The sequence below is a fragment of the Zonotrichia albicollis genome, chromosome 8, assembly GCF_047830755.1.
Source record: "Zonotrichia albicollis isolate bZonAlb1 chromosome 8, bZonAlb1.hap1, whole genome shotgun sequence".
In the NCBI taxonomy this organism is placed as follows: domain Eukaryota; kingdom Metazoa; phylum Chordata; class Aves; order Passeriformes; family Passerellidae; genus Zonotrichia; species Zonotrichia albicollis.
In genome coordinates, this window is record NC_133826.1 from 22550056 (window position 1) to 22575471 (window position 25416).

Consider the following 25416-nt stretch of genomic DNA (forward strand, 5'->3'; position numbering starts at 1 on the left):
GCCCATATATTCACCATCACTGATGATTTTGCTGTGCTTTGAGGACTTTTTTCCTTTCCTTTTTTTTAAACAAAGAGTTATTACTTTATACATTTGAAATTAAAACTAGGAAGCTACACCAGCCAGGGCAGATAAAGCAGTTCACAACAAAACCTGACTATGTACTAAGCTATACATTTTGGAGAAAAAAAATGGATAGCAAAAAACCTCTGGTCTATCGATTGAGATTAAATTTAAAAAACACTCTTTAGGAAAGTGACATGTTTGGCTCTAGAAAAAACCCCCAACTTCAACATCAGAAAATGTGTTACCTGTGAGTTTGGTTTTGTGTTTGTTTTTTGTTTTTTGTTTTTTTTGGCGGGGGGTGGAAGGGAGGGTTGTTTGTTTTGGTTTTGTTTTTTAAAATTTGTTGGAATGGCATATATAATTGACATCTTGGTGGTGGTCAGTTACTAGAAAGAAAATTAGATCACAAATGAAGCAACCACTGCTTCTCTTAGTGCTGTTACTTCAGTCTGGGTTCTGATGAATAAAAACCAGCATACAGCATTTGTTCACAGCTAAAGGCTTACATTGTGATCAAATCAGCTCACTAAAAAAGTCACAGGCTAACGTGATAGTAGCAAGGATTTAGATAGCCCAGTGGCTGGAGTCAGAAACATGAACCTTCAATGCTCATGCTCATTACTTTTTTGAAACCTGCCCTTGGGATTTTAAAACAAGAGTGTGAATCTGTGTCACTGAAATATCAAGCTCTGTTACTGTACTGAGATCTTGAAATAATTATCATTTAACTGGAAATATTAAAATATCGCCCAAGGCATTTACTGCTGCATTGAGGAGCCGTGGCTTTGGTGTAACTAATCCTCTCTCCATTTATCTGCAGTGCACCATGACACAAAAAATACAGTTCATCACTCTGACAATAACTTCCTTGCAAAGACAGCCTTAGAAAGTTGTGGGTGTGCAGATAGATGTTCAGTCTTGATGTATCATGAAGAACTGGGGAAGAGATAAGCACAGCTGCATAATCAGCAGGGACAGAGATTGGAAGCAGGTGTCTTTACCATGGACTGAAAGGCAGAGATGTCACGCCTGCATTTGGCAGATGGGGAAGGAAAGGACAGGAAACCATGTTCTGGATAAAACAGAGCCAGGTAAGGGGCTATCTAAGCCCTCAAAATAGCTTTTCCACATAAACAAATAATTTTGTTTTTTGCACAGTCTCAAACTTTCTAAGCATTGCACTAATACCATTTTAACCCTTCCCATGTCCCAGTACATTTGTATTACCATCTTAATTATTCACTGTGATGGGCAGCTTGTAGTTACTGTGGTGCCATTTTGCTTTGCATATTTCCCCTGTGAGGAAATCACCAGCCCACAGCCCCTACCTGCTCTATCCACAGCTGGATAGAGTCATTATTACTCAATCTGCTCCATGGAAAATCCTGCTTTGGGAAGGGATGACCAGACTTTTGCCAAACAAACAAGCACTTGTCTGCAAATACTGTGGTCATAAAGAGTTAATCCTGAATCTTTAATTTCAATTGTGTGTCCAAAACATCCTACCATGTTGTTATAGAAACCACTTTCACGCTTTAAATCTTGAGTCACGTTTATTACCATAGTAACCAACACCACACACAGGCAGGAAAGAAAAAAGGTGGTTACACAAATATTCCATTGCTATCAAAAAAGCCAAATTTGGTTTTAGGTACATTTGTATCAGCAAAATCAAGGAAAGTAAATTAACTTATTTTCTGAATAAAAAGTATGGTATATTAGTGTAAGAATAACAGTGGAATGGCATTAAAATTTTAAAATGTTGTTTAGGCAACACTTTGTGATTGAAATTACAGAACTGGTTATTAAACCAATGTCTTAATTTCACTCTTCCCTAAACTTTTCTGTTCACTCTGACTTGCTGAGAATAAAGGCAGTTACTGCTGGCTGTCATTGTCCTTCACTGCCTTTTACCATTTGTGCCACCCCAGACTCCCTTACCCATGAGCACTGCAGCAGCAGCAGCCCTTACAGCTGCCCCCATGCCTGCACTGAGCACCACAGCAATGGCACCAGCTGTCCCAAACAAACAAAAATGAGGTAAATACCTTCTTCTAAGTGTAAATAATTTTCGGCTTTCACTTTATTTGGGATCATACTTAGTGTTTGTGCTGGGAACAGGAGGGGAATCAGGCCCAGGAGCTCAACAGGGCTCCTATGCATTGAATTTGGAGGATTTTTGGTTCAGTTGGACATCAAGGCACATTGCTACTAGCAATGCAAGTAGACTGGTTTCTAAGGAGAATGAAAGACTTGATGTTCTGCTTCTTTGCCTTTACGTTTAGCACACAGCACTGCAGTTTAAGGTGGTAGTGTACAGTGATCATCCTGCTTTTACTGTGCACAGATATTCTTGTTTGTGTAAGGTGTAGAGCAGTGGCTGATCAGGCCAGGAGGCAGCTGATATCCATTGCAGTAAATGGTGTGGACACAGATGTAGAAACTGAACTGATTTCTGCTGTGCAATCCTTGTACACACACTCTGAATGTTACTCTCCCCTTTAAGAGTTTCATTATATTTGTCCTCATTTTTATCATCTAAGTCTGCAGAAGAGAAGTACAGTGAGTATAATGAGGTATTCTTTGTCCCTCTAGAAGTGCTGAATTATTTTTATTAAAGTTGAGATCACACAGCAGAATTTATTCTTAATAGTACAGAAGAGGACTTATCCACACAGTGACGTGGGAGATAAATAGACAGGTGAGCAGCATCTGCAGTACATGGTAGTGGCCCAGCTTCAAACTTGCCTTTCTTTCAGCTCTTCAGAGGTAAAGAACATAGAAAATTAATTTTGCTCAAAATCTGAAGCAATTCTATTTAGGTAATAAGCTTGATTTCTTATAGGAAAGATTGGTGATTTTGTGGATTAAATGTCTTTGTCCCAAGGATTCAATCAATACCTTTCCTGCCTGAACTTCTCTTAAGGCTTCCTTAAAGCTGGGGACATCCTCAGTATGTAACTCAGGATACAGAGCCACAGGTGTAAAGTTCTCTCCTGTGAGATAAAAGGTCTTGCCAGAAGTAAAGAGAGAAAACCTTAGTGGTTTAGCTAGGCATTGAATTATGCCTTACACTTTAAAATCTTATCCTGGATTGCCTTTGTTGAGGTTTCTTGGCGTGCCTAGATGAACTTGTTTGGATGGGTGGATTTGTGGTGCCATTATGTAAAGTGTTGCTGCTGACTTGGCCCCTAAAGCCAAAGTGTTGTAAAACTCAATGTAGATGCTTCTGCTCTTTGTGCAAGCTGCTGTTTGTAAACCCAGTATCAGAACACACTGAGGGTGCAAGTGTTGCTGGGGAAAAGAGGAAAGATGAAAGAGTGCTTGCAGTTGGGAAGATACCAGCTGTATTTGCAGCTGTGCTAGGAAGGAAGGATGAAGTGGATGCCTGGGAAGTGGATGCCTGGCAAAATAGCAAGGGAAATGGTGCCAGAGCTAGAAGAGGTTGCAGAAAGACCAAAGCATGGTCTCCTTCTCTGCATCGGGGGGGGGGATTTTCAGGAACACAGCATAAAACTGTGAGTTTGGGTGAAATCCAGTTGCTCCTGCTTCTGTATGAATTCCAAATAGTGGAAAATACAGAGCAAAGGAGCAGTTTGTCTCTTGAAAAGGCCAAATCTCACCTTGAGAGACACAAGGTCTCACAGCTTCTCTGGAGTCTGGAAAGAGTTTAAGGCATTTTTTAAAGACAGAGGCTTCCAGCTGCCACTGAGCCTCTGGCTCCCCCTGAATTCAGCCTCAGGAAGGAGCTAAGCTGGGAACGCTGCCCCTCAAACAGACCAGCTACTGCTGACTCGCAGGGCTGAGCTTTGCTTTAGGTGGGAACATGCAAGCAGCTGAGCTCCCTCTGTGCTCAGCCACTAACACAGCACAGAAGAGGCACTCAGAAATGCTTCCAAATGCTGCTAAGAGTCCCTCCAGTAGAGGGGCTGAAAACTGAGTACAAAATTGATTTCATGTCCAAATTCTGAGTCTATGTGTTGTTTGCATTTGAAAGGCATTATAAGACATCCTCTTCAATCTTCTTTAGTTGAGGTTCTGCCATTCATTGCTACTTTCCTTTTTTCAATATGAAAAGAACATGAAGCAGTGATTCTGCTAGTGCAGTGGCACATAAAGGTGCTGTGATTTTAAAATGTAGCCTCAAATGTGTGTAATGCTGACCCAGGTATGATTCCTTTCTGTGAGTCATAACTGGATAAGCTTAAAGCCCTGATTGTTAGAAATGTATCATAGCAGCCTGTAACACAGGGCAACTCTTTTAAAATCTCTGGGTGTAGAGCCAAGTCCTGATGTGTGCAGATGTTGAGATTGCCTGCAGTAGGTTCTCAATAACACAAATGAGGACAAGAGGTTCCTGATGACATCAAACTGCAGCATATCAAAATCATGATGCTGCTTTTTCTGTCTCCTCAGACTTAAAAAAAGTAATCAGCCCTGGGACAGATCAGCATTATGTGGCTGCAGATGCAGTGCACTGTGCTTTAAATGCCACAGGACTCCAAAGAAAGCTTCAATGTGGCTACTATGGGCAGTAAGTACAGAGAAAGCAAGGCCATGCTTTTCCAGCATGAACTTTGTAGAAAGTTCACATTCCAGCCCTTTCTCTTGTGTGCTAAATTATTTTCAATAGAAATCACCTACAATTAGCTCTGCATGAACTAATTACCAACTGGGTTTTCAAGACTGCTCGGGGAAAGCTGCAGCTCCTGTGTTTTGGGACAGGATGGAGTGTCAGAGGGAACTGGCACAGCCTGAATTTCCTCAGCTCTCCTGCTGAGCCCCTCTACTGAGGGCAGCTTCCCCTCAGAGCCAAGGCCAATCACATCATTGTGATGTGACTGTGAGCTGCACAAGTTGCCCTCACCAACTTCACACAGACAGAAACCAGTCCCAGGCCCAGCAGAAGGATATCATGTGAACTTCTGCAGAGGGCTGGCCTTTGGAACACTAGTTCCAGTGACCCATGAAACTGAATACAGTCATGGCTCTGACACAAAATCCGTGGCAGCTTTCCTGGCCTGCAGACTGTATTGTAGCACCTTAAAAACTCTACTGTCTTGCAACAAAACAAGAATGAATTTGTTTCATGGTTTTACCACTTTTTAGTTCCAGAGCAGGCTCAGAAGCACTGAGGAGAAGTGACTGACCCAAAAGAAAAGTAGGTTTTGAAAACCCACTGTATAATTAGGGATACCTTTCTCTTAAACATTTTTAAGATACTTCACTGTAGAAGTAAAACAAAACCAGAATTTTCACCAGCATCAGTGTATTCCCAGGAGCCTTCCTTGGGGAATATGCTAAGAAATAAGCCTTCCATATTAGAAGAATATCACTAAAAGTCAAATTGCTAAAGCTTAATGTGATGGCATGCTTTAGAATAAAACCACCTGCCACCAGGGCATTAAATATCTGCTATAAGCGATGTCCAGCAAGCATTTATCAAAATTAGATCACTACCATTTTTGCCAGTAAGATGATGAAAAATTTTAAACTATAAATAAATGAATGAATGTTTATTCACCATTAGCAATCAGTAGAGTAATTTCTTGAAGGCTTTTTAAATTTCTATTTCCCCATTAATAGTCTCCTTTGTTTTCTCTGTCTATTTAATGTGTGGAGGAGGTAGATCTAACTCCTCATCTCCCTTTCCCAGTTATCCCTTCCTATATTCCTCCCGTCTTATATTTTTTTTCTGTGCATTCTCCTATTCTTCCTCTGAGGCCTGATCCAAAGCAGACTTGTGTTTCCAGGGCAGGGATGGGAGATTACAGTAAGTTGGTGTGGCTGGTGAGTGAGCCTGCAGTAATTGTAGCCCCAGGACACGATGCCGGCGGTGGCTCCACGGGGCAGCACTGATGCCGCTGTGCCCTGCTGAAGTGCTCACACTCCTCAGGATGATCCAGAGGACAGTGATGCTGCTCTGGCCTGCTATTCCCCTGGATATGACATTCAGCCATCCTGCTGCAGTGACAGGTTTTTTTTGATTCACACAAATCTGCTCTAAAGATGCAGGGAGAGCTCTGGCTGTTGGTGTGGTCGCTGGGAAGTGGAAAATAAGATCAGCGAGCAGGAGCAGGGAAATAAAATATCCACAGCTTGACATCCAGGTGCTTACTGTATCCCAATAAACTTTGGTGTCATATAATAATGATAAAACAAAAGGAATACCCAATTTTGGGGGAAGAGGCCTTCCTCACAATACTAGTCCAGACCTGCCAGTACAGGGTACATTATAGGGCAGTGTCCTGCCTTGCTTTATATCAAATTATGCTAAATAAATAAAGGAGATCTGTGTGACAGTAAGGGTCTGGGCAGGAAAAAAATTAAGTAAGATTTCATGGCAATAATGAATAAGTGATTAATATCTGGTGACTATCTTGCTGGGAGCAGGTTTTTTTCAGAGAGATCTATGATGGGGCTTGTTTTATGATCCCAAAGGGCATCACACCTCATAGTGTGCTGAGAGGCTGCAGAACAGATTGGGAAGTAGTTCTCAGTACTTAATACCTAGGGATCCTCAAAAGCCATTTCCTCTTAGGATCACACTTCCTTTGATCATTTGGGTTATTAATTATAGATACCTTGAACAGAACAAGGCACTCTTACTGTACTCCTCAAACAGTGTCTCATTTAAAAGGAACAAAATATTGTATGTAATTAGAGGCTCAGCTCTGGTGTCTTTTCAAGGCACTTTGGTATTGATTTGACCATGATAACCAACTGTAGCAAATATTATGCCATTAATAATAAAGGGAGCATGTAGACATAAAAGTGTAGGAAGGAAGCACCAAAATGTTTGTCATTCAGCCTGCCAGAGCAGTTGCAGTATAACCACCCAATATAGGATTTAGAATAAATGCTATATGAGAATAAATATTATATTATTTATATGGTTCAGAAGTGTCTGTGCTTATGTGGAGACCTTTCCTTTGCGCTATTTTCTTTATTGTATCAAGACCATGCTTCATCAAGTGAGTTCAGGCAGAAGCATTTGAAGCCTAATTTTCTCTCTGGATAAATGGAAGTATATTGTTTCTGCCTTGACTCTTTAGGCTAATTTTGCCTCTGCTCTGCTTTTGTCTTACCTGTGCTTTGGTCATCATGATTAAACATATGAAGTTAGCCATAAAATTAACCAGATGAGCATCAATCTGCATATGTGCTTGTTCAGTTTACTCTTAGCACGTGTTGATTCATCCTTGTAATCAAAAAGTTGTATTAATGGGCTGAGATAGGTTTATTTCTATACGTTCTGGTCTCATAAGAAGCTTTCACTAACATTTTCCCCACACTGCAATCTGCAATGTGTGGCAGAGATACATCCAGGATTTCCTGACTTGCACTCAGGAAGCAGAGGGTTCCTCTCCCCAACCGTGTGGGTCCCAATACTGTTGGGGTGGGTGTGCAGAGGTAGGGGCAGGTCTGTCAGCAGGTTACAAATCAGCACCTGCAGGGCCCTGCTGCTTCCTCAGGGACCTGGAGGGGGACTCATGGTCCCGTGGAGCCCTGCAGCCTGTGCCACCTCATTTGGCTCTTGGATGCCAGGGTGGCCCTGCAGTTTGGGAGGTGTTGGAGAAGAGCCTCTCTGTGAGGAGAGGGGCAGTGCCTGGCCACCAGCCCTGCTGTCCCCAGGGCTCTGAGGAAAAGGGAATAAGCTTCAGATGACTTCTCTCCCTAATTTCTTTAGGGAGAAGACAGCAATCTGAGAGGGGAGAAAATGCTCCTCCTGGAGAAGCTTGTGTGACCTGGAGGGAGCACTGCAGTGCCCTACAGAGCGGTGTTGATGAGCTTCTGCTTTGCAAAGGATGAGCTTTAACTGCATTTTTCAGGTAAGATGTGGATTGTATGCATGCCAAGATAGTATAAAGTAAATTTTTAGGTAATTTTTTTTATTACCTAGGTGCTGTTGTAGCTACTAAGAATTTGAACTAGTATCAAAACTATATATGCTTTTCTAAATCAAATGAACAAACCACAAAATAAAACCCATCAACCTTCCCCACATGGTTCCTGATGATCAGAATTCCTATTCAAATCAACAGTGATTTTGTCAAATTGTTGAATCACAAAGCTTAACTTGTCAAGTACAGCACTTTAGTATGTCTATACTATACTCAGTTAAGGAGCTTAATTCAAGCAGAGAAATAGATACTAAACTTATGCTACTTGTGCTGGGTTTTTTACCTGTTACCACAACATTTGGCATTTGTCAGAGTGATTGCAGTCCTTTCTAGGCTCCTCTTCTAATTTGTGAGCCAACAGAACGAAATTTGATTTTATTATTAGCAAAGGGAATTAAAGCTCCAGCTACCCTGATATTTTTTTTCTGTGGCCACCTTTCTTTTCTGGTTGCCCCCAAAGGGGATCCCAGTTTGAACAGCATACTAGGGAGAAAGTGTAGCTGGAGGGTCCCAAGGCATTATTTCACAGTAATGCAGCATCCCTGCTCCCCAGGATGTGGGCTGAAGTATCTCCCACAATGTACCTGGCCTGATGGCAGTAAGAGGGATTGTTATCTAGGAAATCTGTATTTTAGGTACAGAATCCATAACTGCCAATTGCCTTTGAGATGACTTTTGCCAGCCTTGGCTGAACACTTTCTTAAATCAGCTTTTTATTGAAAACTCACTAGGAATGGGGTTTAGAAAAAGCAAAATCCTGTTTTCACTAGCCTGTAAACCTTCACAGTTCCTCAACAATTTTCATAACTCTTTTCCTCTTTCTTCTCCGCATTGTCATGGCTGTTTGCTGCAGTGATTGAGTTTTCTTAACTGTCAGAACAATGTCAAGACAATGTGAAGACAGTGTCAAGGCAAATATAGAAGGGTGACAGTGTGAAGGAGGGAAAGAGGAAAGAGCTGTCAGTACTCAGAGTGCTCTCTAGAGAAAATATTTCCACGATAAAACCATTGTCACCATGCGCTGAGCAAGAGAGAATAAAGCGGGGGTAATTAAGTTACTGCTCTAGGAACATGTCTGGATGACAACTTGGAGGTAAAGAAAAACTTAGGAGAGCAGTTTGTGAGGATGTCTGTTGTCCATTACTCTTGTCCCATGTCACCTCCTCAGTGATGCTCCCTAACACTTCTTTTCTCTTTCTAAGCTGTGTACCTCAGGGAGGAAAGATGTTGCCTTGCCCGCTGAAGGGAAGGTGAAGGGTTTTCCCACTTGATGTGATTACCAGACCCTTTACTAGGTGTCATGAGACAAGACCTCTGCTTGTGGATAGTCAGCACTGAAAGGTGCTGAGTGTCCTGTTCCCAAATCAGTTCAGGGTTAAGGCACAACTTACCTCCACAGTGTATTTTTGTTCTGAAATATCCTTGGAAAGGTGACACATTGTCACAAGGATGAACAAAGTACGGAAGTGCAGCTCATCTGGGGCTAAATTCTAGTACCAAAGCCCTGTACTACAGTACATCTCTACTGAAGGCTTGTGCAGTGTGAAGTTGCTTAACAGTTTTCAGGTTTTAAAATTAGGCGCTAGTCTTGCAGAAAATCTGTGAATTTGGTCATTGTGCGTGTGCTGTTCCTTCCTCCTCTGCCTTAGAGATGGGGAGAATGAAAGGGTTTTCTACAATTTCTGTCCTTTTCCTGGACATCACGATAATTGAATGTAAGAGGGTTTAGTTGGATATTTGCCAATATATTGCAGTTCTGGAAAAAACCGACACCCTGTTGTCAATGATTTCTAATAACATTATAAATCCCACTCGAGAGGTTTAAGAAAATTCAAATCATAAACAGTTCCATAAACTCCACCAAATACTTCAGGGATTATATTTTCAGATACAAGAATTAAGTGTTAACTATTCAAAATTTAAAAGGCCAAGTATTTTCCATATGTTGTATTTACATATTTATTATAATTTATTTTAAGGAGGTAGGTTGAAAAGTTAACAGAATTTTTTATTTGTTGCATATGAAATAACTGAACCATAAAAATGCTTGCTTTTCTGAAGTTATCCTATTGCTGGTTTATGCTTATTTGTAATTTATGACAGCATTTTTTTATTAAGTATAAAAGCATCAAGCCTGGATGACCTGGCAAATTTTATCCCCAGCTGCAGCAGCAATGCTCAAAGAAAGCTGCCTAAACTGATTGCAGTCTAGGTTATGTATCACTGAAGGCTGACTTTTCCCCCTTGCCCAGTTAAAGTTTTTTAACCTGAAAATAGTCTGCCATTTTGGATTGAGCATCAGCTGGAGAAGAGTGTGATCCTTGCCTGGGGCTCAGATGCCTCCTCGAATTAGTGTTCACACCTCAGCCGTCATGTGGCTCGAGTAATGCTGGATCTCTGCAGCCCTCACACAGGAAGGGCTGTGGGATGGCAGGTGAGTGACCTGGGCCCTTCAAAAGAGGCAGCTAAGAGTGATCAATGAAAGGAGTGATAGGTAAATTCTTAGAGTCAGCAATGGAAATTGCACATATGAAAAGGGCCTCCATTTCTTATAAGAGTGAGTAAACAATAATGCCATTATTACAAAAGAAATGCTTGCTGTATTATAGATCTCTCAGGCACAAGAAGAATCTGGAAAACTCTGTGTGTCTCCTCCTGCTAATAAATATCTATATTAATGTGTGTGTATAGCATATGAAGGGAGAAACACAAGATCTAAATTTAATGATTTGAACAGGGAGATCACTTGGATTGCGTTCACAGCACTCTCACTGCAAGCAAGGTATTCACCTTGCCCTTCTCAGCTCAGCATTCTAACTGTCAGGTGCCTCCTTGCAGGCTCTGAGGCCCAATCTGCTGATGTGCTGTAAAACATGCAAAATGACTCACAAGGGAAAAGCTGAAATTATATTCATGGGAGAAATTTTCTCTGCATATTTGCAGGGAAGAGAAAGAATCTGAAAGAAGTCTGTTCCTTCACACTTGTATGACTCTGCTGGGCATGACCACAGCTTTAAGGATAACTTTAAAGCCAGTAAATGTCTTTGAGAGAGTCTAAACTGATGTCTTTCTCAACTCAAGGTACACGTGTAAGTGCAGGGAGGACAAATGAGTTTTACAAGGTGAAATGCTGGACTGACCTTGAACATGAAAGCAGAGCCCTTGGTATTATCACAAGAAAATGTTAGATTCTAAGACTTCACTTGAGAAGTAGAACTAATTAGAGAAGATTAACAGAAATGAGGCATGTAATAGCTGGAATAGGGCATGACTGCAGTTTGAAAGGCTGGACCTCTCACTGAGGTCAAGATTTTAAGAACACTAGACCTTTTTTAAAGGCAAGTGGCAAGTTTTACAGATGTCCCTGTGGTAGCTGAACATTCATTATAGAATTCAAACTCTGCACATAGGAGTTTCCTCTCTGTTAAGACTGTTTTCATCCTTAATATCTGGGTACATTTCTGAGCATGGGGTCTTATTCAGGGCCACATTCACATTCCTACTGCTTTGCAGGGAGTCCTGAAGTGAGGACTAAGTCCTCACTTAGTAGGTGAGTCTGCACTACAGTGGTAACACAATGGAGACTTCTTCTTTGTTGATTTTTTTTCCAATGAATCTATAAACAGATTTTTTGTTTGTCGGGTTTTTTCCCCCCCCAAAGGAGTCTGAAACATATGTTGTAATTTCTTCCCTCTTTGCAATTTTTTCTGTCACTAACCAGCATCCAGAAAACTCTAAAGACCTTTTATTACTGAATGGTAAAAAATGTGTCAGAATTGGTGAGACAGCACTTCTGAAACACTCCCTGAAGTGATTGCTTTGCCAGCATTGTAGTAATGGGCTCAGCTAAAACCCAAGTGGTTCACATGGAACAGAAAGCATAGGAATGGACTAATGGTGATCATCTAGTCCAAGGCATTGCATCAACTAGAGCAGAAAGCTCAGCACCCTTTGCCTATGATGTGACTACTTCTCGGAACTTTCTCTAATGATTTAGTACAAATTTCTTATTTTTGGAAAGCCAGGTTTACTGTAAGCATGTGTAACCACATGCCTGTGGTTAATGAAAGTGTTGGTGCTCATCAGGGATTGCAGAAAAGAAGCAGTCACCCATGAAGACCCAGAATTCTTCAGACTGATTCAGAGCCCTTGCATAAAAGATGAGCAGGTTTAAAAGACAGGAAAATCCATCTCTCAGCTCTCTGGGTGTTTGCAATTATGCTAATAAAAGTAAGGAAAGGGTTCCCGTGTCTGTAGAAATGTTGACACAATCTGTCTGAAACTGAAGCACAATTAAATAGCGTTGGCAGTTGTTTGAGTGCCCTCTAGAACATGTTTTTATCTTAGCCCAAAGAAGAAATTGTGCAATTCAAGATGCAAGCACATTTGTGATGCTGCTTATCTCTTGTACAAAAATCTCAGTAAGTGTAATAACAGTCTCCATTTGCTTCTAATAGTATTGAAGAATGCAGTTCCCTCAAAGTTTAGTTTAAGAGCTGGAATACAACTAGCAGAGTAATTGATTGCAGTCAATTAAACATTTCAAAAGACATAATTCTCCATCTCCTTGAGAAGAAATCACTCTTGATTACAACCCCTGACTTCTGGTTTCATAAGCAAAGCCATGCTGGTCCTGGGTGGACATAACACAAAATGAAAGAACTTAGGAAGTTAAACCAGAAAAAAAACCCTGAAATCAACTCTGCTCAAGGTTCCTTGTGGAATAGCAGAATTCCAGGCAGCAGATGCCTGTGTGACTGCAGCAACCCATTGCCAGCTCAGAGGTGCTGGCTGGGGATACAGGAGGGCCACTCTAGGGTATTTTCCCTGGTCCCTGGGCAGAGAGAACACTGACAGAGACCTCTGGGAACACAGAGTGCCTGCATGACTCTGTAGGCAATTCCCCAAACAAAATGAAGAATGGAGTGTTTATGGCTTTAAGGCTGTAGTAGAAGCGCTGTAAAAATAGATCTGATTTTGTTGTGCTGTGTGCAGAGAGCTACATTTCTCCCCTTTTTATTCCTTTCTATCATTTGTCAGATCATTAGGTCAGTCTGTTTGCTGGAAAGATTTTTATATCCAGATCCTTCAAAGGTGTTCAGTGTCAGTCCTGCCTTCTGCTGTTTAGCTCCATTAGAGGTTTGCTCCAAATACCTCTCAGTCTTGTCACTTCACTACTCTGGAAAATGATGGCAATCCCAAGTTGCCCACTTGTTTTTTAGGAAACACAATATTCTTTGGAAATAACCTTTGAAATGTGAAAATGGCAATTGATTTTAGTAACTTTAATCTTTTTGCACTTTTCCAAGAGCTCCAAAATGGGAAGATGTTAGACTAAATTGAATCAGACATTTAAGACATACTCATGAGAAAACAGAACGGATAGTTCTTGTTATATCAAACTGAGGGCATTTTTACATGGGTTGAGGCTTGCCAAATGTTCAGTACCATTAGTAATACAACTTGAATTACAAATGTCAGCTGTATTTAATAAGAGAGAAGGGATGGGTTTAGTTAGAAAAACTGAATTGTTGAGTCCTACGAAATGATGGGCAGACATTTGCTTTTTGCAGCTGCATTGCAGAGGCACCTACTTGCATTTTGCTCCAAATACATATACAGATGGGCATCAAAAAGGCTTGGGTTATCATTCCACAAACACATATTTTCCCACATTTTATGGTAGGAATCAGTGGAGGCTTGCTTTCAGAATTCTTTTAAGATTGAATAGAGAAAAGAAGAGCTCACAAGGGCCTTGCATATTTTAATCCCATTTAATAGCTCTGATACAATCTCTGATACATCAGTGTCATTCCCTGGCATTGCACATTTCTTTTGTTATGCAGCCTCTGATTGCTTATTTCACAAGATCGGTGCCTCTTCTCTCTGTATTTTATTTATGGGGTTATCAAAGGAAATTAGGGGCTGTAGGAAAAGAGCAGGCACAGTTAGGATTTCTTTACACCATGTCAGACCTCTGTAGTGTTTTGTCTTTCTTACAGCCTGCACAGCTGCACTCTTCCTGCAACAGGAAGGATCTGATGCCCAAGGAGCAGCAAGGTGATGTGTATTAGTTCAGACACACTCTCAGGGGCTCTCTTTCCAGCTGTTGGGAGGGTGGTGAGTTACACTGCAGGCTGTTCTCTGCAGATGACAGAGCCTGATATCTTCTTCCAGCCGTGTGGACACTCAGGGATGGTTTGCCATACCAGGAGTGCTAGCACAGCTGCTTTGGAAGCACCTACAAATTGCCACAAAGCCTGGCTAAACACCTCTGAAGTATTGCTGTATACAGAAGTCTTTTCAAGGCTGCATGATTACAGTGAGGGTTTTGGGTTCCCTGCTGTGAGTAATCTGTCAGTGCAGGTTATCTAAATTGCAGTTGCTTGGATCCTTGCAGACTGATGACTGTCTGTCATTCTGCGTCCTTGCTTTGGCTTCCTGTCAAATTATGTTGTTTTCAAAGTCCTCTAGCTCACATTCAAAGACGCAAAGAAATGTGTCACAGTCAAATTCAGAGCTAGGGCCCTTCTTGTGGAAGAAGGAGCTAATGAAGTGTTCTGTATCTTCCTGTTGGAAACCCCAGCAAGGGAGACTGGAACTGTCAAGGGAAGAGTGTAGCCAGTGTCCCCTGCCTCTCATGCTGCCTGTAGCCTCCCTGGCAGTCTGGATGTGAATGAGAGCATCCTTGGCCTTTGTTTCAGAGGACAGTCAGCCTTTGGTAGCACCACAGTATACAACAACATAGTTGTACCTCTCAGAAAGCCCAGCAAAGGAACTGTCAGGCCATTGTGTCCATGGCTGAGCTCTAAGGGAGGGATACAAAGTTTTGTTTGTTTACTCACAGGCTTGATCTCAATCAGTGTGATTGAGTGCACTTTGAAGGAATGTGTCCTGTCTGCAAAGCCCCTGGCTAATGCAGATAAAGATGCTTTGTCTGTCTCATTATTCAAGGAAAAGTTTAAGGCACTAGGCTGCCAGTGTGCTCAGCCTTGGGCAGGCAAGCAGCAGCAGTAAAAAGAAGCAAGGAGTTTCTCCCGTTGCCTGCCAGCATCCACCCAGGCCACAATTATTTAGGCACAGCATTTCCCAGCACAGAAGGATGCACCAGGCAAGTGCCCTGATCCTTGGCTGCTGGAGAGGGGACACGGTGACGGGTTAGCAGCCCATGTCCCTTTTCTACCCACAGAAATATTTAGCCCTTGAAATATTCTGATTTCTGTCCCCGCTGATAAGATTCCAGGCAGGCAGAAGCTGCCCTCACCCTGAAGTTGCAGCAGCCCTGCTTTGTTGATGCCTGGAGAGGGACGTTTTGCTGGGCCTGGAGGAGCCCTGCAGAGCTGCAGTGGCAGCTGCGTGGTGCCCGCCCAGAGCCCTGTCAGCTGCAGTCTTTGTCAAAAGATGGAAGCAGCTTCCTCTTGACCCATTTTATGGGTGAGTAAGATATAATCAATATGAAGTAAAGATAAGTACCTCATTGAAAAAAGGTTTATCTGGGTTGTTGGGTTTTTTTGCTGTTTGCTGGTGTGAGAGGGCTTCCACACAATAAAGCACTGGTAATGGCTGAGGAAACAGAGAAGTACAGTGAGAATTGACAAAACGTGTCAGTCCCTAAAACCAACAAATTAATCTGTGAAATCAATCTGGAAAGTAATGTGAATCACTTATCTCCTTGCTCCAGATGAATCAATTAGTTTTAAAGGCTTCCCTTAGAAAATGGGCCTTTTGTCCATTTTTGGGCCACCACAAAGAGCAAACGGAATACTCAAGTTTGCCTGGAGATCGAGGCATTGTCTAAAAGATTTTCTTAATGTTGGAATGTGAATTATAAAAACAAACCCAAAAGTAGAAGTATCCCTGGTAGGTCTTTGGCTGCAAACCCCTGTAGGCAGGATCAAAGAAAGGCACTTAGGCTGCTGTTTCTCTGATTTACTTATTAGAGGTAAGTGACATGGACTAAGACATATTTATTTATTGCTTTGTAGCTGGCTATTTATATATGTATAAATTTAAACCTTGATATTTAATAAATGAGCAATTTTTGCTGCCATCAAAATAAAATGTTAAACTTCTTTTAGATGAAGCAGAAGCCCTACTCCAATGTAAATTTCTTGCACTGTATCCAGAATGGCCAGTTGGAATAGTTTCTTAGGAATTTACTGCTAGTTGGTTTTGTGCATTAAGTTCCAGTCTTGCATTGCTTTTTTCTATGAAGTGAGAAGCTGGCAGGTTCAGCAGGCAATCCCTGTTTTCCATTCCTTTTCAGATTTCTGCCCATGAAAATTTTGATACTGATAATCCATTCATTAATTATATTTTCTTGCATTATACTGTCAACATATCAAGTATACTCAAAATGCAAGTAAAAATGTAAGTGATTTCACTCCAAAAGCCAGAAATCAAACTACATTATCTCTAGCATGGGGGTACTTTCTGTTCTCATTGTAATCAGTGCCTTCAGTAGCCAAAGTGCTTATTTTAAGTCTAGGGTACCAAAAAATAAGAGGTCTTGATGTCTCAAAGAATGAGAGTAGAATATTTTCTCTTTGAAATTTAGACGACAATTCTGTTTTTGCTGCAACACAGGGGGCTGAGTTCAGGGCTGCCTTTGTTTTGCACTGCACATAATCCCCAGTTGTGCAGAAGGGAAGGGAGCCATCTGCTCAGCCTGCCCCAGAGCTGTTCCTGAGCTGCCCTGGAGCCTCAGTGCCACCACAGCCCTTGGGCCAAGTCCCCACCTGAGCCTCTCTGGGGCTCTGTCCCCTGAGACCTTCACAGATCCTCCAGGGTGGTGCTGACTGCCCGGGTCTGTGTAACACCAGCTGTGAGACAGCAGTCTAGACACTCTCTGGCAGATATTTATCTAACCCATTCGTTAAAAAGTTCTGATATAGTGCCTTAATTATCCTTCAGTTGGGAAAGTTCACACAAATCTTCCCTGATGTACATGGAATCTATTATTTTCCAGAGCCTGCCCTTCTAGAGGTGACAGGGAGCAACTGATCTCATCACCATCCTTGATTGCCATTCTCTTTTGTGGAGGTAAGACTGTAATCATGTCTTCCCTCAGGCTTCCCTTCCTGTGACCCTTTCTCAGAGGGCACATCTTTCTAAATGTCTTTCTATTTTTGCTGTCCCTTTCCAGCATTTTCCTAATTGCCTCTCTCTTGCTCACAGCAGCACTCAAAACTGGATACAGCCAGCACTGAGCAGTGGTTTGATTGCTCTCCTGTGTCTTACAAGTCATTTTACTGTCAACACACAACAGCAAAATATTTGCCTTTCCCTGTAACTTTTCAGAGGGGCAGTGCCCAATTCGGCCATCAAAATTTGAGCACTCTCTAAACAGCACTGGGTTTTTTTTGTGAGCTTCCTCTAACAGAGAGGAAAAGGTGTAGAGATTTGCACAAGGAAAAGACTCCCTAGGTGCTTTAGGTTTATCAAAGTAACAGGGAGAACAAAAAACTGGAGACAGAGAGGGAGATAGACAGACAAACTTTGTGTGGGGACACCTTTGAAAGGTTTATGTATATACTAAAGCATTAGTTTTATGTCCTCTGCTTGTATTAAATTAACTTTCCAGCCTCAGCTTCTCCAGTCCATTATCATGGATACAGGATAACATACACCAGTGTTTCAGGATCTGTGTGAGGTCTCTGCTGCTGGTTAAGCATGAATGATAAAACACCTTTTTGTACAACCTCCTTTCTTGCCCCTCACACTCTTTCCTAATAGATCATTAGTCACAAACAACCTGCTTACAGAGATTGATCTGTGTCCTTGCTGCAGAATTCCCTTTTGGTCCTGTGACTGTGAATATGTCATCCAGTGCCTTGTCCTGTATTGCCAAAATCACTGTCATTTGAGAGGTAAATTTTTGAAGAAGCTGCTATCTTGCACTGTAATTTCTGAGTGACAAAATGAGATGTGGGGAAATATTTAATCCCCAGAGGTTCTCAGTGGTGACAGTTCCCAGGTTACAGAGCACACAGACAGAGAGGGTCTGTAACCTGGTATTCTTCTCTGCTCTTGGAATGGTAGGTGTAGCTCCCTAGGGATGCCTTGTAAGAATTTGAACTGAGTGGCTCAAGTACAGTTGTGGCTGGGATGCTCTTAATGTCACTTTTACACATTTATCTTGCAGTAGTTACTGCCTTTTTCTTAAGTTACAGGGCTACTAGTTTTCACTCTTAAGATTTAGTTTCATTCCAGAGAAGGAGATGTTATCCATAATAAAATATACACATGAAAAGGAAAAAAAACCCCAACCCAGCACAACTGTGTCTAGAAGCTGTTGCTTTTAACTTACTGGAGATGATGGCAGACATCTGAAGGATGTTTCATTTTTGCTGTGCTCCAGATGCCATGTGTGACAGCCAGGAGGGAGGCAGGGCTGCAGGGCTGCTGAGTGCAGCTCTGACAGGCTCAGCTCCACGGAGGGCTAATGAGGAGCTGCAGAATGAGCTGTGAACTCATCAAACTACACTAACAAGACTTTGCTGGAAAGCTCCTTACATCAGCCGGGTGTGCATGAGGGATGAGCAGTGTGAGCAAAACCGCAAATCTCTTTATAAGCAGAGCTTTATTCCTAACACAGTAATTAAGCAGTAATTAGAAGTTTTGTGAGTAATGGGAATAGTTGTGTGAAATTAGGAGTTCTTGTCCATGGGGAAAAATTGCATAGTGCCAGTATCTCAGAGGGGTAGAAAAAGGCTGCAAGTAAAGCTCAGATATTTTGCTCACATTAACAGCAATCCCAAATGAATTTCCATTCTTAATTTATGAACATTTGAACAATTTATGAAGCATTGATTTTGAAGTAAATAATACATTTTTTTCAGCTCTGCTGGAAGGTTACTAAAATGGAGAAAAATAGAATTACAGAATGGTTTGGGTTAGAAAGGACCTTAAAGATCATCTAGTTTGAACACCCCTGCTGTGGGCAGGAACAACTTCCACTAGACCAGGCCTTGAACCCTTTCAGAGATGGGGCATCCATAGTATATATTGTCAATAATTTTGACCCTAAATGTTCTTTGTCTATATTTTTCCCAAAATGAAGACAATTCTGCAGTATTGATAGAATACTTGATTGAATTTTAGAATTGATTGAATTTTTACAATCCATTGTAAAACTTGTTTAAAAAATCAGTACTTAAATGTTGAATGAAAAGATTTTGAACTTGTCCTCAGATAGAATCACTTCCAAAACTGATGTGTAAATGTACCTGTATTTATCAGAATTTCTCTTCCTCTATTTCATAAGCAACTCCCTGCCCACAGTTTCATGCTTGTGATTCCTGCTAGACAATAGTACGGCAGCAATGAGTTATCAGTGTTGTTCTGGACTCGGGACATGCTTCCTGTCCCTGTTGTACATAATGATTCTTGGTCCCTCCTTGCACAGAGCTGGGCATCTCTGGATGCCCCCAGATTAATTTTCTATGAGTGGTTTGTTTGGTATGATTTGTAGAAACAAATGATGTTCACAAAATGCCATATAAACCAAACTTGTATTGAATGCTTGCATCTGGAGTTCATGGCTCCTAAATACTATTTATTTTCCAAATTGTTTAGAGTAAATAGTTATAAAGAACATTCTGCCTTTAAGCAGAACTTAAGATTAGAATCCTCTGGGGGAAGACAAATCCAGTAAACTGATTTTAAAAACATAATGGCAGATATAACTTCTATAAATAATATCATCAATCACCTCTGTTCCATTTTTTCCTCAGCTTTTCTGTCTTGGTCTTTCTCAGCTTTAATTTTTAATTAGGGAAGTAATTGCAGTCAGTTCTGCTTCTACCTTTCTCTCATCTGTTCATAGTTATGATTTTATTAACAGAAACTTTGAAGTTTCAAGTGGGGTACAAGCTTTCTAAAGAGAAAACACCTCTCAAGATCATTAAATACACAGCACTGACAGGTAGAGGTATGGTCCTGAGCCTGATTCTGGTTCCTGATGCAGCTGCTTCATCCTGGAATATCAATTTGTGTCACAGTGTGGCAACAGCCACAGTTCTACCTGAGAAAGTTCTCCAAGACTGAAAAGCCCCTTGTTTGAGACTGGCCATATGGCCAGAACCCAGAGAACACCCATGGCACATCCGAGCTGTCATCCCAGTTAAGTGGGCTAAGGAAAAGGCACAAAATGACACACAATTACTTTCCTTGCCTTTGGCATCCTGCACTGAGCAAAGCTCACCCGAGGTGAAAGCCAAAACTTGTATTTATCTTCTTTCTTTAAACTGATTCCTGGGGGCTTTTTTCTTGTTTTCATTCTAGCAATGTTTTCTTTGTGCATGATGTTTTTAATGTTATCTTCTTCATTTATAAAATTTAACTTTTAATTTCCCCTTCCCAAAGCTTTTATATTTTGTTCTGATTTGCCTGCGTCATGGAAAAATGGAATTTTCTTAACTAATACAACTATTATTACATTCCTGTGCTTAAATAGCAGGCTCTTTCTTAGAGACTTTCTGGCTGTTCATCCTACAGGATGAACTTTGAAAATTACTTTGTGAAAGTTAAAGGTCTAGTTTTTTGTTGTTTCGGTTTTTTGTTTGTTTGTTTGTTTGTTTGTTTGTTTGTTTGTTTTAGGATATGTCCTGTTGTGAGTTGATTTTAAAAAAGCACTTTGGTTTCTCTGATTCACATCAGTACATCCCCTAAAAGAAAATTACTTGCATAAAATGATGTTTCTATGACATTCTGTATTTTTCTTATATTTTCAAGCGTGGGATTTTTTTTTCAGTGCTGGTTGATTCAACTGCATCTGTTTGCTTTTTAGTCTTTAATTTATGTTGAGCTGTAAACTGTCCAAGTAACAATTTGAGTGATGCAGCAACAGAAGGTGACCCAGATTACACAACACTGAACACTAATGCCAAGTCTTCTTGTTTAATGGCAGCTGCTCAAAGCTTTGTGTTATTGCTATTCACATGCAACAGACACAAATCAAACAGCCTCCTCAGGCACACATCCTGCAGATCTTCATTTTAAACATGTTCAAGAGCTGCTGCTTTTCACACACACACACAGCAGCCTCACCAGCTGAGGCCATTTAGCCTCCTTGGCTTGCATTTACTCTCAGCCATCTGACACAATTATCAAGGAAACCCATTGTGACTTCCTCTATTTTGCACACTTCTGTTTATGTGGAAGTTTGCCGAGAACATTTTTTCTCTATAAAAGTAGTTGGACTGTCATGCTCCCTCATAATGGGCGTATTTTACAACACCAAATACAGCACAGTTAATAACTGCTTTCTCTAGAGGCTGTAGTTTAGAAAGTATATATAATAAAGCAATATTACTGAAAAACATAACATGAACAGTTTAGGCAAAGGATAAATAAGTTTAGATTTAAATCAGAAAGGTTTAGATTTACTGAATGAGTGGTATCAAAAGGCAAATTTTAAAGCACAGTTTTAGCAAAATAATTTATTACTGTACTTTGAATATGCAAAGCAACAAACTGCTTTCATTCCTTATTAAAAATAAAAAAAGTCAAAGCATAGAGATCAGGAAAGCTATCAAGCCACGAGTTCATACAACTTAGTTTCATGGACCAAATTTTTTTGGCATCTCCATCAAATTTTTAAAGCCTTCTGACAACACAAGCTTTCTGCTAGAAGTGCATGTCTAACCATCTCCCCAGAGGACATGTCAGAACAATAAGAAAAAGTGCAAATCTTACTTTTTAAATGGATGAGCAGCAAAAAACCGAGGTAGAAGATGAGTAGAGAGTTAATTCTTGAATGAGCCATATTCATCTTGATAGGACATCCTCTGCCGAGTTTCGTGTTGTCCAAAGGGCTGGTGCTGATGCTCACTGCTTTCTCCTCGTGTCTGAAGCTAAGGGCACACCCGGGGCACCCGGCCCCCAACGAGCCATCCCTGCCCGTGCCCCTCCCCAGCCTGCAAACCTGCACACTCGGATTCAAAAGGCAGTTTTGTGTTGTGCTTGTCAAGGTCTTACTTCGGCAGGTCCGAGTGGCTTTTCAAACCCGGTGCAGATTTGTGTGGGAGCTGGACTGGAGTCTGTCCCCGGCCGTGCTGGGGATGAACGGTGCGCTCTGCTGGGCTGGGCTGTGCTGGGCTGGGCTGTGCCTGCCCCGCTCTGCTCTGCTGGGCTGTGCCTGCCCCGCAGCGCAGCCACGGCACCGCCGTCCGGAGAGCCCGAACCCCTGCGCTCCGTATCTGCACCAAACCTCGGCGCTCCTTATCTGCGCCAAACCCGCCACACGGCTCTCCTCATCCACGGTGCAAACACTTGACGTTTTCTTGCACAGTCAGCTCACAAACACTTTCTGCTTTCTGCATTTTTTCTGTTATGTTACACCGTTAGCACGTGAAGCGAAAAGGTGAAACATCGACATTCTCAGTCTTTACATTTAGTGAGATGTTAGCCAGCTCTCTTCCTCAGTTTTTTTTTTTTTTTTTGTTTTGTTTTTTTGGTTTTTTGGTTTGTTTGGGTTTTTTTGTGTTTTTTTTTTTGTTTGTTTTTTTTTTTTTTTTTTTTTTTTTGTTGCTATTGTTTACACTGGAGTGGCTAAAAAGCACATTCCTAGAAGCTGGCACAGGACCTCTGAGCTTCATCAGCTTGTGTTACAATCTTGAACTGCTCATGGAGGAACAAGTCACTTACAGAACCAGGAGGTGTCACAGCAGGATCGATAAGAGAAAGGGATGGCAGCAGGGCGTGGGCTCCATTTGGTTTAGCCAGGGCTGGTATTAAACAGCTGATACTAAGTGCCTTCCCCAGCTGCCCCTCATGGCACAGGCAATGTCTGTTTGTGCCCAGGACTCTGTGCACTGCCTCATCCATGGATCACAGCTTTGTTCTCAGATGAAATCCTGGTTCTGCTCTAGCAGAAAGGAAAGTGAGGGCGCACAGCAGCAGCCCCAGGGGCTGTACTCATACCATGATCCAGTACAAACTCTGGCACCTCACACACACAGTCTGGGTGTCCACAGCAATGGGTGCTACCGCACCAGTCTGGCTCTGAGGCCAAGACAGAGATGAGCTGCCTGTTTGGCAGTGAATCTCCCCTTTCCACCACCTTCTCTTCTAGCAATACTCCTTTGGCTCTTGGCACTTACCCTCCTTGCCTCAGCCTGAAAAATCTGCTTGCTCATTGCTACATTATGTTACTGTCAAGCAGGTAGCACTCAATACATGTGGTATTGTGCTTGTCGTCCCCACTTCAGCAGAATGGTAATCCCCAGTTCAGGAAGCCTTTGATGCCGAGTTTAATTTTACATGTACACTTAACAAAGTACAAGCTGAAAGTCAAGTATTTGCTGAAGGCCTCAGATGTGTAAGGAGCGGACTGGTGATGCCAACATGAATTCACTAAAGCTGTTTTTAATAGGTAGGTACTTTCACATCACTCATTAAGCTCAGTAAACTGATTAATTTAAAATTTTCTCCTGCAGCAAAGCTCCTCCTTCTTTCCCATCTCGTTAATTTGTGTGTAGCTGCACTCACCCACTGCTGACCCTGTGGCAAACCTTTCCAGACCCTCTCTCCCTTCTCCTGGCACCAGCAGCCCAAGCAGCTCCATCATCTGCTTCCCAGGAAGCCTCCACCCTCCCCTGAGCCCCCCTGCTCCACTCTCCAGTGCTGACCTCTCTGATGACAGCCCAGGCTGGATTTCCTGGCCAAATGTCATGGGCTATGAGCATTATGATGAATGGGGGTCCTAGTGAAAAGTACTTAGATAACTATCAAGTTAAATATAATTAAATGGCTAATTGTAGTTCTCAGCTCTTTCACTTTTTGTAATCCCCTTTCTTTTATATTTACATTTGTAGTTGTTTGGATGTTTTCTTCTCCTCGCCATCTGTCTACTTTGTTTCTGTTGAAATTATGCAGTAAGATATATAATCATTACAACGTGAGCATGAAAATACCACTGTCATCAGGGAATTCTTTTGTCAGGTTAAATTATGCAGTTTAGCTCAGTGCTGATTGCCTGCTTTAAGTGCATTATTATTTAAATTTGTCACCATATAACTTACTTAGAACAACAGTATTTTCTGGATTCATATTCTTGTCAATTTGAAAAAGAAATTTTGTGAGTATTCTGAAAGACCCCAAATTTAAGCAAATACAAAGTTTTCAATTCTGAGGGATATATGTTAAGTATTTTAAAAAAAAGTGACATCTATTAAATCTGGATATTTTTTTCTGAAAAATACACAAGTACCTGGAAAATCTACTCCAAGGAAACTTAGGAGCTCTCAGACATGGGGATGTGCCAGCAATCTGAGAACTTAAATGTATTGTGTTAACACATGTTGATATTGGAATTAAATACTGTGTAGCTCTGTGGTAATTACAAAACATACAGCAAGTATATGAACACCTCCTAGGTCTTTCTAAAGTTATTAAAATGTAGTCACTTTTAGGACCAAAAGCACTTTTTTAAACCTGTTTGAAACTTAGCTCTGCATTTCCCAATGCCTTTTTTCAAATGTTTCTTCTTCGTGAGCTATTCATATCCCAGAATTTAATGGAGAATAGACTAAATTAACTTATCACTGCCCTAATTCCTTGAAGTTGCCTACAGGAGGAGGCTTGAATTTCTGCATGCATATCATTTGTACACAGTGAAACATAACATCTAAATGTAATTTCCATGCTTTCTCAGTACAGCTTAGCTTTGATGAGATTCTGAGTCACAAAAGTCAGAGGCTATGCCATTTTCTCAGGGAAAAGGGGCTTGTGTTGTCATTTACTCTCACTTAACTGCTGCCTTTTCTGATCTGATTGCTTCCATGCAAAAATGACAGAGTGATGTGGCATCAGGCTACACTAGTCAGTGTCATCTCTTCCAAGACATTTTATGCAACTCTGTCCAACTAATTTCATTATCTAACATCTTTTGCTTGCAGTGTTTTCAATTTTCAGATGACAGCAGTACTAATTAATTGTGTATCTTCTGCTTCTCACTGCTAGGCATGTTTTCTGATTGTTCAGTGTTGCTCCAATTTAAAGTGCAATTTTTATTGATGCCATCCTGTGCCTTCTTGATCAAATATATTTACGGGTGATTTTCCTAAGTAATTGGCACTTCTTTTCCAATGTTTTGGTACTTTTAAAGTAAACTACAAAATGAACAGAAACTAGAATAGTTAAGTAATTCATGTAAAGTGTAAAATTATCTTGGAAGTGGAAGATGTGATTTTACAAAATGCCTGATGCTGACTAACCTGAAGCTTTTATTAAAAATCCCTTTGTTCACTGGCAAGTAAGGCACTGGTAATAGTCAGGAACAGGTGGGTGATTTCATGGGGTGGTGGAAGAGTGACTGAGCTGAAGATAACATTTGCCCTGGTGAGGTTTTGGATATGCAGAACTCAGCAGGACAGTGCCCTCTGTGACCTGCTCAAACGAGATGTGCTTTGAGCAGGTGGTTCCTTCCCACCATATATTCCTG

At 41.3% G+C, this 25416-nt stretch overlaps 1 protein-coding gene and 1 long non-coding RNA gene across 4 annotated transcripts in view; one reads left to right on the forward strand and one right to left on the reverse strand.

The window, feature by feature from the left end:
* Window positions 1–22376, reverse strand: part of CRB1 (crumbs cell polarity complex component 1) — a 135568-nt gene extending 113192 nt beyond the window's left edge. For 2 of the 3 annotated variants that reach the window (XM_074546238.1, XM_074546237.1), the window contains exon 1: window positions 21669–22376. In XM_074546238.1, coding sequence (XP_074402339.1) covers window positions 21669–21744 — 76 coding nt within the window. In that variant the 5' untranslated portion in view covers window positions 21745–22376. The remainder of the gene's footprint in view (window positions 1–21668) is intronic. The other variant, XM_026793461.2, reaches the window with a different exon arrangement.
* LOC141729862 (uncharacterized) lies at window positions 378–20497 on the forward strand. Its single transcript, XR_012581395.1, has 3 exons — window positions 378–1157; window positions 7757–7898; window positions 16939–20497. It is a non-coding gene; the product is annotated as an uncharacterized LOC141729862 (long non-coding RNA).
* Window positions 22377–25416: the final 3040 nt, after the last annotated feature.